The sequence below is a fragment of the Mesitornis unicolor genome, unplaced genomic scaffold (assembly GCF_000695765.1).
Source record: "Mesitornis unicolor isolate BGI_N332 unplaced genomic scaffold, ASM69576v1 scaffold43513, whole genome shotgun sequence".
Taxonomy (NCBI): domain Eukaryota; kingdom Metazoa; phylum Chordata; class Aves; order Mesitornithiformes; family Mesitornithidae; genus Mesitornis; species Mesitornis unicolor.
Window position 1 is genome coordinate 11645 of NW_010177487.1, and position 13289 is coordinate 24933.

At 35.7% G+C, this 13289-nt stretch overlaps 1 protein-coding gene across 1 annotated transcript in view; it reads left to right on the forward strand.

The window, feature by feature from the left end:
• The window catches only part of LOC104538777 (lipase member H-like), a 19371-nt gene extending 7534 nt beyond the window's left edge, over positions 1-11837 (forward strand). Inside the window, exons 4-10 of the mRNA XM_010182104.1 lie at positions 213-314; positions 1759-1848; positions 3020-3187; positions 4754-4846; positions 7307-7418; positions 7795-7968; positions 11756-11837. Coding sequence (XP_010180406.1) covers positions 213-314; positions 1759-1848; positions 3020-3187; positions 4754-4846; positions 7307-7418; positions 7795-7968; positions 11756-11837 — 821 coding nt within the window. The remainder of the gene's footprint in view (positions 1-212; positions 315-1758; positions 1849-3019; positions 3188-4753; positions 4847-7306; positions 7419-7794; positions 7969-11755) is intronic.
• Positions 11838-13289: the final 1452 nt, after the last annotated feature.

The following is a 13289-nucleotide window of genomic DNA, read 5'->3' on the forward strand; positions in this document are numbered from 1 at the left end:
AGAAATGGGTTGATCAAGCTTGTGGTAGGAACCCTTGCTTTGCTTAACAAGTTGAAGAATGGAAACTTAAGAAGATTTGTGCTGGTTTTTATTTTTATTATTATCCCTGAGAATGAAGAGCCATTGGTGAATAATTCTTAAATGTCTGTCTTGTATATATATCTGTAGAAACATACCCCAGGATTTGTAATGCTCGTGTCATTTTCATTTAGGTCTTGATCCAGCAGGCCCTTCATTCACTCGAGAACCACCAGAGAGGAGACTGGATGGTACAGATGCACAATTTGTTGATGTAATCCATTCAGATACTGACGGTAATGACATAGCCTTAACTTTCCTATTTCAACTCAAGAAAAGGCAGGAAAGTGAAAGGGAAGGGTTCAGCTGTTTCAGTAACATCCAAATAGTGCTGCAGAAGTATATTTTGTGTTATCAGGTGGATTCCTGTGCTGTTGCTTTCTGACAATGTCTATACTGTTGAAATCATCCTGTATGTTTTTATTCCTGTTCAAGAAATTGAAACTCAGCTTTGCTAATAACTTAAGCAATGATGGGCTGTTTTGTTCAGCTCTGACATGGGTAGCCATGTTATTGAGTGAATGAAGTTTAGTGACAGAACCTCAAAATACTGAAATAACTTTTACGTCCAACAGCTAACTGAAGGTATATGTAGATAGCTATATAGCCATGAATCCACTTAATGTCATGTGAAAGTGGAGATCATACCACTGTCATTTATGTCTTGTTTGTCGTAGTATATTCCTTCTGAATATGAAAAAAACAAGTCTGCACATTGAATAAACCATGCCTATTGCATTAATTTATGATACCGCTATTTCCAAAATAGTTTAGCATGAACAGTCTTTTGTTGTGCTAGTGTGTGTGAACATGGAGCTTGTAAGCATGTGATTATTGCTGAATTAGACTCTTCTCAGACAGCCACTCTCAGCTGTATCATGTTAGTACACTACAGATCCACTGCTTAAAATTCTAAATCATGTTACTATAAGGTTAAAATGAAGAACATTGTAAAGTCTGCTTCATGCATGCGATAATCAGGTTTATTTTTTTTCTTAAAACCATAGGTAAACCTTTCAAACCTACCACACCTGTGGCATTATTTGTGTAGTTTCATATCAGTTTCTTTAATAATATTAAAAATTAAGCATTTTACTATACAAATTTATATGTGAAGCTGTAAAATACCAATTTTTGTAATGTTCTAATTATGTGAATATAGATAATCTGTAGTAAAAAGGAAGGTAGGTCAGATTGAGCTAAATCTAACTCATGTTCTTTTATAAGACAGCTACAGAAATTTCTACTTTGATATACTGCTTATATTAGGTAGCACTAAATCCAATGTCACATCCAAAAAATGGAAAATGAAAATTACATTGGGAAAGCATTTTCGTTGCTGGAGAGAACATGAATTCCATAAATTTCTTTGTGCAAATAGTATTTCAGCTACAGCACTGAATAGTTGCTTCTGTTCTTTCCTTTTTCTTTTGTGGCAATAAGAATCTTACATGAATTTGTATATGTTTGTGTAGAGATTTTTACATGTGTATAATTTTCTTGACAAAAACCACGTGAATTTTAACTCATAACATGACTTCCATTTACAGAACAACAGAACAGTATAATTGAAAAATTTTCTTTAAGACCTCCATGTTATTTTCTAATTAATATTGTAATAAATAGTTGACTGCATAATTCTGTTTATGTTTTTTTTGATTCCTGATGTTTTTACTTTAGCACTAGGTTTCAAGAAACCTTTAGGAACCATTGATTTCTATCCAAATGGAGGAATGGATCAGCCTGGTTGTCCACAAACAGTGTTCAGTGGTAAATAAAAATGTGTTCACTTAATGAGAAAAGAGTTTGAGATCAAATAAAAAATGTTTAAACTGAATTCGATGGACACTGCACATATTTGGTAACATGAGAGTGGAGGGCTTTGTATTCTTTCTTTTCCATCCCTACTCAACAAATGAGAAATAACAAAGACATTTGACATTTTTTAATTCTTTTTTTTTAATAAAGATCTTCCTATAAGCATATATATTCCACCATACCATTATTATTGGTATGATGGAATTATATTATTATATTATATATACAATCTGCTTATAGTGATCATTATTTTTCTGTGCTTGTATATAGCTAAGCATGGGGGAAGATATTTGTGTCCAGGTGGTCTGGACAGGATCACTTGTACTTGACACTGAAGGCAAAGTTTACAAGTCTTCACTGTGTCTTAGGTTCTTCCTGGTTGGCAGTGATGAGCTAGGTCTTTGAACAGGTCTTTTAGGCTCTAAGATGAAAACAGTTTTATGGCATGATCTTTTGCTGCAGATCTTTGCTTAATTTAGCCTCCATAAATATTAGGCAAGGTTGCTGCCCATTGTTTTTGTTGACACTTTTTGGATATGTTTATGATGTTCTATGTTTCTATTACTAATCTGCACAGTGTTGCTATGAATTAGAGCTGCTGCAAAAGCATAGACAGGGCTTCCACTTGTGTGTCTGTGAGTATGGGAGAATCCCTTAAGACTCGGGATAATTTTAATCTGTGCAGTTCTCATAGTTTGTTTTGCTAGGAGAGGAAGGAATTTATTACCCCCAAAAAATAGAGAGAAGAATCTCTGAAATATTCTTTGTGGTAACTTCTCTGCCAAAATGTTACTGCACTGGATGCAACAAGGCAAATGTTAACTCAGACTCATGCTTTATAACAAAAAAAATCTGTAAATTTGATAGGACTTAGTAGACTATTTCTTTCATATAAAGCCCTGTAAACTTTTTTCTGTACCCGTAATATTCAAATAGTCTTCATTTTTTTTCTTCTTGTGTGTGTGCATCCTTGTTTTACACTTGGTGGTCGACTAACCAGAGAATAAAAGTGTAGCTAACTAAGAATGACACAGGTAAATGGAACCTCTTTGATAACACTTTTTATTTAATGAAGAGAAATTATAACATATTATTTGTATATTTCATTTTTTCTTTCCTGAAGGAATTGAATATTTTAAGTGTGACCATCAAAGAGCTGTCTTCCTCTTCTTATCATCTTTGAAAAGAAGGTGCAACATAATAACATATCCTTGTGACTCTTACCTGGATTACAAGAGAGGAAAATGCATTGATTGTGAGGCTTTCCAGCCAATGTCTTGTCCAGTACTGGGTAAGCATTATGATACCTGCTCTGGGATGGGGGAGATTTTCTCGGAAATCCAAACTAGCTCTTTCTGGGGCTACTCTAGAGATCTGTATTATCATGTTAAAGGATCTGTAGAGATTGATTGCGTGCAGAGCTGCATACTGTTCAAAGTAGTTCAAAGTTTATGGGTTTGTCTGCTTTATAGTTATCTCTGTTAGACACAGGTGCTGAATGTTCCTAATCTTTGATCATTATGCTTACCAGCCTGAAATGGATTCACAGTTTATTTTCTTTCTACAGGGAAACTGTTTCTACTTAGTTCATCACTTTAGGCTTTCACAGTGTGTTATCATCCCTAGAGTACCTGTGTTTTTTATTTAAGAGTAATAATGTTTATAGCAACTTCATGGTTTCTCTGGCTTTTCTGTTGAAATCAAGCTTTTATTTGCAGGGGATTTTAGTTGTTTGGAATTTTATAGATTTTAGAGAGGATCTGGGGACGGTTTGAAAAGAGCTACAATAGCATCAACATTTCCTAGTTGACAGGGTTTTAAGACTGAATTTTTAAAAAATATTTAATTAGGAGTTAACTTTTAATTTGTACCTTGTCTTTTTTACATCCTTATATTAGGATGTACACCCTATGTAAGTTAGATCAGCTTTGAAGAAAACACATATATAGACAGATCTGTATGCTCTTTTATAATAAAACTCAATCATAATGGGACCTTATAGGAGGGCAGAAAGATTCCAGGACTGTCCCAGCATGGTTATTAGCCATACTTGATGCACTTACACAGAATGCCTGAGATAGAGGTGGAGAAATATTTTACCAGTCAGCTGGCACCTTTTTTTTTTAATAACCATAAAACCTATGAAGAAATGGCAGGCAGCTGAATCTAAGAACTGAGAGGAGAAGCAGCATCCTTCTGCAAGCTTTCCTGCTTGTTGCCTTGCAGTCACAGCTCTGCAGCCCAGAACTAGCCTTTTGTCCAGTCTGGGGGAAGCAATCCAGAGGGAAAGAATAGGTTCAGCTGTTTTAGAAACAGGGACTGTTTTCAAGCCCCAAAGAACCCAAAAATTCTTTCTATGTCACATCTATAAGCTTAGGAGGTTTACAGAGTGTCTAACATTTTATTAAATAATATCCACAATTATCAACTAAAGGGATTAATAATATTTACTTTAATGGTTCTAAACAGAAAGGAAGAAATTTTACCAAATGTGAAGCTGTTCTGTAACTGTTCTCTTCAAATATATGGGTTACTTTTGGGGGTTTGTTTTTATTACTTCTGCAGGAATTTATAAGCACTATTTTTTGGAGTTAATATCCTATGCTATGTAGATTCCAACTATTACTTTATGACAATTTTAGTTATACTAACATATGAGAAGAATGAAATACTTGCATACTACATTCTGTTATACTTAGGGGATTCCTGCATTTTCCAAGTCAATTTACTATCTCAGAGAATATTAAAAAAATTAAAGCCAAATCTGTCACTTTGGGTGAGTTTCTTTTCTGTAGTTATATACGTATCATGATTTTGCTATATGTCTGAAATGAAATATTTAAACTTTGGATTTCAGGTTATTATGCTGATAGATGGAAAAAACTGTTAATCCCAATGAGTTCACCAACAAAAGCTTATTTTGATACGTCAGATCAAGAACCATTCTGCAGTGAGTGACTGAATACATACATAACATACTATTTATGGAATGTTATCGCTGTTGTTTGTTAGTTGATCTGGAGTGAAAGCATGGTAAAGGCAGAGCGGTATTGTTAGCTGCTGTGTAAAATGGTGTAACAAACCATGAGCAAGGTGTCAGTTCACAGACTGGGGGAAGAATAATAATGGTTGTGGAGGAAGAGTAAGCAAGTGAACTGAAAAAGGGAATGTGTCTTTAAAAGTAATGGGATGGACTGCCAAGAGGAAGAAGTAAGCTGGAAAATGAGAATCAAGTGACAGGGAAAAAGCTGGACTGAGAGAATCTGCTTCGGTGGGATCATTGCTGCCATTTTCAGAGAGCAAAAATGGGAAGCGAGGCTGCCCTGGCTGGGATATGGAAAAGAGACACCATTATGTTCTACCTCAGAAGGGGAGTGCACCACAGTCACCTAAAGCTACTCCATCTCTTAAAAGTCCATGTCTCCCTAGGAGTAAAACAGCGAAGGGAAGACTTAGCTTATAGTTTCAGGTTTATGCTGTGTGGGAATGAAGTCTCATGGTATGGGCTTTAGCTACAACAGCTGAGATATCTACCTATCCATGTAGAAGTCCAGTTTATATTCTTACCCGATTTCTGTTTTAATTAACAGAATTTACCACCATAAGCAAATGTTAACACACTCTTCTAATTGGTTATATGTAAGGTTCTTTGATTTGAAGTATGGGGATAGGCTTACAGGGAATTCAAGTGACATCAAGTTTTCCCATTAACTTTTATATCATCTCTGCAAGTTTTGTGGCCAGGGACTGACTGCCTCTTGTTATGGGGATAGTCATGCTTACTTACATCACTGTTCCTTCTAAAGGGCCAAGGAGAAATTAATGAAGATGTGATGGATTTTACATAAAATAACTCCTATTCCCAGAGGTCTTTCAGCTCAACCCAAACCTTCTACCACTGTTCTCCCTTGCTCCTGTCTGCTTGGGTTTTGCTCTTTCATGCTTTCAAGACTGCACAGGCTGCTAGGTGTGTCTCCTCATTCATCCTTCCCGCAGAAAAATACAACTTTGCTTTTGCTCTTATGCATATTAAAATCTGGACATTCATCAAAAATCTAACCAGACAGAATCCTGATGATTGAAAGACTACATTGTAGAAGGAAAAGATTATGTATAGTATTCTGGGACAGGGCTGGTCAAAGAGAAAAGAGGAGGAGAAACATTATCAAACCTAGGAAGACTCATATGGAGAGGATTAAGAAGCATTGTAATGTCAGCATAAATTTAAGCGAAAATATGTGAAGTCAAGAAGAAAAATGAATCTACTAAGCCAGTCTGAGAAATAGAGTATTTAATAACTAAAGCCTTATTTTAATTCTTAGATATTTGAAAACATAAGGAAATAGAAATAAACAAGAGATTTTAAAACTAAGTGAAACTGTAAAGCCCAGCAGGACAAATTTTTCATACCTTTAAGGAGAGAATGTTAAAAAACAACTGAAAAAAGTTTGAATTTACTTCCTAACTTTGAGGGTCGTAAAGTTGTGTTTCCTCTGGATAGCTGTAGCATGGATACAGTACTGGTGATGTTCACAGAAGTGCAGTAGAGGGCCAGATCAGGATATCCTCCACAAGCAGCCAGTGCACAGAGAGTGCAAGCCGAGGTACCAAACCTGTTTTCCCAAGGCTGTGGGCCCTCCAAGGTAAGGGGAGAAGAGGCTGGAGTGTGGGAAAGCAATCAGATCCTCCTGCTTTTCTTCAGTCTTCCTCATACATTTTTTCTAATATCCATGTGGTCTATCCCCTTTAAAAGCAAGCAAGCAAGCAAACAAACACACAGAGGTTTTGGCAAGTTGACTTCTCTGAGGGAAGAGTCCTTGGAGGACCTGTAGTGCTGTGCCTGCTCAGGCTGGGTAAGCAAGCCATAGGGATAATACCTCTTCTTCAGTTCTTACCACCTGACTAATCTGCTCATCTGGCTGCCTGCCCACTTTGCCTCTACACAAAACTTGTGCAAGTGCTGTTCCTCCCCTTTTGCTGCCAATATACCTCCGCTATTTTCTGACTATGTCTCTTTCATGGGTAACGCAGTAGTGTTAGATCAGATTTATTAGCTTAAATATCCTGTCTTTGCAGAGCTTGCCAAAAACTGAAGGTGCCAGTTAGGACTTGTTTTTCCTTTTGTTCCTTAGGCAGGTGGAACTCTTTGTGCTAATTCTGGTACTAGCTTTCTGATGCAAAACATTTCCATGTAAGAACTGGACAGAATTATACACTAACTCCAAGTAGTCATTTGATAGAAGCCACTTTTTGTCAACAGCCTTCTTGTTCTGCTTTGAGCTGGTAACTTAGAACTAAAGAGTTCTATTCCTATCATCAACCAGTGAATACTTTTAATAGGGTGATAATAATAACCGCATCTTGTTTAAGTCATTCTTTGAATCTTATTATTTTCTATTTGGTTTTGCAGTGTATAACTATTTACTGGATATTACTACCTGGAATAAAAACATTAGGAGAGGTTTCATTAAAGTGAAATTAACAGATTATGCTGGAAACACAGTGGAATCAGAGATTAATAGGTATGTTGTGCTTTGTCTCTAAGTAATTTCTATCACTTTGTAGGACTAATTTTCTGAGTTTCCTAAGCCTTTTAAATTGTTAACTTGTAAGTCAAAAAAGTATTGTGAGGTTGTTAAGACTTGGTCATGGCTCCTTTTCCTGGATATGACTCAGTGTCAGAGGCCATGCTCTTCACACTGAAATGATCCTCTCTCCATTTATGAACTAGTCCAGGTCCTTGCATGATACTGGTTTGAAGCCACTTCTAGGTGTCATTTTTATGAATGTTCAAAGCCAATACATCTTACAAGAATTCTGATCGTAATAATAATGCTTAGTAATAATGATTATTACTCAGATAACAAAATCCTGACTAGAAATAATATTTTTCTTTAGTGAAGCTTCAACATTTCAGCAATATAAAAGAGTCAAAATACTAACTGGGTTTTACCGAGACGTCGGCAACATATCAAAAATTTCCTTGACCTTTTCTACAAAGACTTTAATAGGCTCCAAACACAAGCTTAGGATTCTCCAGATGAGACTGAAATCTCTTAATGATCCAGAAAGGTAAGTAAGTGTTTCTCACCTATCACAGTTGAGGATCAACTAAACTGCTCAGGATGTTTCCTCAGCAATGTGTATTTCCCTCTATTTATTTTTTAATTACATGTTCCTGAATACATGAATATCCTTCTCATGCTACCTAGGATCAAATTTATCATGTGAAAGAGCTGTTCTGGTCATTGACATTTGGAACACAGCACCCTGGTACACGTAGACATCGTGCATGCTGTTTGTTACAGCAGGCTGCTGCTGCTGCTGCTGTCTGGTCACAATGAGTTCTCAGGGACCACTTGTGCAGGCCAGCCTGACTTATACCTTCATGGTTAAGTTCTCTTCCAGAAGATGAATTTTATTAAGCACTTTTCTGATTTTATTCATGAATATGTACACAGCTTTTCACACTCAGATATGAAATGGAGCACTTCAGGTACTTGTGTGGCTGGAATAGGCCTTTGGTCTTCTTGCTGATGGTAAAGTCCTTCCAAGACCAAAACACAGTCTATGCTTGCTTAACATAAACGAAAATACTTAGAATGAAATAATCTGCAATTTTTAAAAATATATTTATGTGTCATTACTAAGCTATTTCTTGTTTAAAATATTTTGGCGGTGTTGCCATATGTTCATTTTTTAGATCTTCAAAGTTACTTGTATAATAGCATTAGTAATTAAATTTTAAATTTGCATCTTGTGAGAATAACATATTACATGGCATAGGTAAGAAATATCCAGGAGTAGCAAGAGTACTTTATTTTAGAGTTATTATGTTAATTTGCTTCATATGAATGGCAGATTCACCAAAGTCAGAATTTAAAATAAAATCTAATAACGGCTATCAAATAAATAATGAGTACAAGATGAGTAAGTCTTAAGTCACTCTATTTTGTTAACTTGGGAAATAACATATAGGGCTTTCTGATGTGGTATATTATAGTAGTATAGTAACAATTGGGTATGATACCTTGTAAAATTATGAAACCTTGTGAAATGAATCTGTTAAGTTTCTTAGAAAGAAACAGAACAGTAATCAAAATAGTGTGCACATGCTAGACTTTATTAACTTGTTGAAGGCTGTGAGTCTCAAGCTCTCAGGTTACCTGGCATGATTTTATTTAAAAGCATTTGATGATAAGAAATAGTCAAAGCTCTAAATCATATTGCTATTTTTTTTCCTTCAACCCAACAGTGATAAATCAGATGATACATTTCATTCAAGCCTATCAGCATCTAGGACTTTTTTAGATAATAATCTAGCAAATAAGGAAGTTTTTCAGTAAACATCCCTTACTGGTTTTGAGTTTTCTTTCCTGCTGCTCTGGCTCTTGTTGGTTTTCAAATAAGACACACTTGATTTGCTTTAGGACTAGAGTCCTTTGTATGCATCCTCATCAAATGGCAGTCATATAGGCACATTAATACTTTTGGATAGCAATTGAAAATAGTCTATTGAATCAGCATATAAAGGTAATTTAAATGCAGATGTTACAACACTGTCGGTTGGTATAATTACATAATTGTGCATTGTAATTATAACTACTTGTATTTACTTCTTTACATATAATTATAACGATTACTTGAACACAGAATAATCAACTAGAAACTACATTAAAAATATTTAAATTATTCATATAAGAAAGTGGTAGGTAAAAACCAAGGGATGATTGCAGGGAAAAAGACAATTAAAGTCTCAGTCTCCCTGGATCTGGGTTAATATCAGACAGTGGGAATTGGGGGAATATCCCTGATAATTGTCTTCTGGGCTGGCCCATTATGCACACAAATAGTCTGTGAATGGGGGAATGCTAAAAAGTACAGAAAATTTTCAGATTTGTCTTCTGGTCTCCAACATAAATCATTCCTGTTGACACATAAAACCAGAAAACTTTCCTAACTTGTGTATCCAGGTGTCAGTTCTCTCAGAAAGCTTTTGAACCTGTCAGACAATTCAAATTCAATTGATGGGGGAGGTAAATGTCTCAAAAGTACTTAACCCAGCCATCTCTGTTTTTTGGTTTTTGTTTTTAACCAAAACAAGAAAATCTTGTTAATACTTCTACTGAACAAGAGAGAGTGGCATGCTCTTGCTTTTTAGTAGACAGCAGAGAAGCCACATGGGGTGAGGGATTATGAATGCCTCACCAAACAAACAAATCATTTGTGTCTTCCTCCTTGTTGGTGAGCTGGAGAACATGCTCCTGGCTCAGGGCTATTCTCCTGTGAGGCATTGCTAGTACTCAATAATCACGAGCTTAGATGGGTTGCACTTCCAATGAGATACGGTATGTTAGAAACGGTTTGTTTTTATTTCTAGTATTCATTGTTAGAGTTTGTCTGAGTATTGTGTCCCCTGTGGCTAGATAGAGCCCTTCTCAGGTGACAACTTCTGCTGAAGAGCTGGCTATGGTAACACGTTTTGCTGCTGTCTTGCAAATACAGTTGCAAATGTACTAAAATGCAACATTGTATTGTTATGCAAGGTATCAAAAGTCAACTCAGGAAAGGGATGCATATAATAATCTTGCATTGTTCTGGTTGGAAATTTATCCTGTGACTTCTTTCATGTTGCTGTGTAAGAACTTTTAGAATACTGACATTTTCTGTGTGTTTATGTCTTTTTTTTCTCCCTCTACAAAAATAATGCAATAATAAACCATTACATTTAAATCAAAACGAATTGTGGATGAGTGACTGGCTGAAATTCTATGCTTTGTGTTGTACAGAATACCAGAATTTGGCTTGATCTTTGTCATAAAATCTACTGTCTTAGCTTTGTGGGGACCTTAAAAGGCCTCAAATTCTTATATAGAAAACCAACAGTCCTTTCACATACAGACAGGTGGAGCCTTGTCTGATTGGAAATTTCACACTAGTGTGCAACAAGTGCCTGGTGGGCTGTTCTTTCTCAGGCTTTGTCCTTTAGCTGTTTCACTGTATGCTACACCCCAGTCTGAGATGGACTGTATTTATAGCCACATCTGTGAATTCAAAGCAATGCAGAAGACAGTTTTAAATAAAAAAGTACCATATCTTGTGTGCTCTTAAAGGTGCCACCAGAGGGTATGCTACTCATTTGCCTGTTCAAGCCAACTCTCACCATCTATCTATAGTAGCACATAAAGGGATAGAGCTATGATCTATTTCTGCCCTAAAAGGCAGAATGTCTATATTGATCTCAAAAAAATACATTTTTATGTGAGTGACTCCTTTTGTGACCTCTGTATGTGTTCATGCAGTATTATGTAGTTCTGAGTTTTCTGGGTGTTTAGATGAAAAATTATGCTCTTGCATGAAACTTTCTTACTTGTGCTGCCATTGCAAGTGAAAGAGTTAGAAGATATTACTAAGTGGTTGGTTTTTTTTTTTACTTTCCTCTGTGGAATGAAAGCAGAGAAACTTTCATACCTAGGGAACTCAAAATAAATTATTTAGGCCCTGTGTTAACAGTAAAAGGATTGTTCTCAAGCAATTGTTCTAGAGAATTATTTTGAATGCAGATTAATAGCTTTAATGAATGAATTATTGCATCTTCATATTTCAGATACATTGTGATACATTTCTTACTCATGCCACTTTACACCATCCAGCTGATGTCCTCAGGGCTGTTCACAGTTTGGCAAAACTACTCTAGTGTTGAGTAAAATAGGATATAAACTTAAACAAGAAGACATGTCTTCTTGTCCTGAGTACTGTCTCTGAGGGGTGGTAAATACTGGAGGTCTAATGATTCAGATGCTGAAATAATTTTCTACAAATTTTAACTTTTTGTCATGCACTTTTTCTACTTTTGTAGGCTGCAGCTGTGCAGATATGATTTTGTACTGATGGAGAACACTGAACTGACCTTCAGACCTATTCCTTGCCCAGATACATGAAGAGAGAGCTTCTACTAACTTAATTTTTCTTACAGCAGTGACATTCTGATTCTTCCTGAGGATAAAGACTGCAATGAGAAAGGAAACAAGATAAGCTAGATTTATTTTCAAGAGTCTACCTGATAATATGCGTTACTTGCTTTGAGTGCCTTAGGGTGAAATTAATTGATTAATCTATATATGCAGTTATCTATTTATTCAGTATTTGGGAAATTTGAATAAAATAAATGTGTCATGGTGGAGAACATGCAATGGCTATCTGTTATTGTTTGTTAGCAGTGAAGCAACTACTGACTTAAATATAAATTATCTGCATAGTCGTGGCACATTATTTGTCAATTCATACATATATTTATTTATTATTTATACTGTCATGTACATGAAAATGTAATTATCTGTCTACCAAGTGAATTTAATATAATGTATATGTGATCTACAGATCTAATACACATCAGTTTTGCTATGTTATGTTCACCGGATACATACATTAACATTTTCTAATTGTATAATGTTTCAGTCTCTGAGAACTGGAACAATAAGATTTGTGAGCACATGTGTAAGTTTGCTATTTGAATCAAGTATCCTTATGCTCATCATAGATACATGTTATTGCAACCATTCAGATTTTTTTCTGTTAAAGCTATGGACAGGGCAGCGATGTTTCAGATATGAAACAAGTCTAAAGTCTTTTCTGAGAAGAATAACTTAAAGATGAAATAAATGCATTTTCGTTATGTTTCTGTTTGGGCCTCTTGGAAGTAGAGCTGCTGCTCAGGTTGTGACTGGAATGTGCAATTCCACCTATTGGAATGTGAGCAGGAATAAGCTTTACATAAAGATTTTCTCCTCCATTTCAGTAAAAGGTTTTTCAATGCCAGATTGCCTTTCCTGATGGTACTGACTAAAGAGCAAATATGTATATTTTTTTGTCTTTAAGGTTGTTTGATGTATTTAATCCTATTAAGAGTCCTATCACATTATCAGTTTCTTTTCTTTCCTATGCCTCTGCTGTCACTGCTCTTGACAGCAATACTTGGTTGAACCTATTGACCAATTTAATTTGAAAGTCAGAATGGGATTTCCAACACCCAAAATTGTAAGTTTTATTGAAAGTCAGCAGCTGGTTTAGAAGCAAGATAGCATCCTAAGGAATGGAAAGCAAGCTATAACTTTGTCGTTTTCACTGCAAGAGGCAGCTCCAGCATGCTGGTCAGTATGTGTAAAGTTCTGAACCAGCCATTGCATGTGCAATGCACATAATGCACAAACCTGTCTAGACACACCAGAAAAATATAGAACTGTGGACAGACTTGCCTATGGTCTAACTTTCTAAAAAAATATTTATTCTATAGAAATGGTAATGGAGATTCCGATAAACGACATGAGATAGAAACTTTTTTTTTTTTCTAATTTCCCATTTTAGTTGGCAATTTCCATTTCTTGAGGGACTGT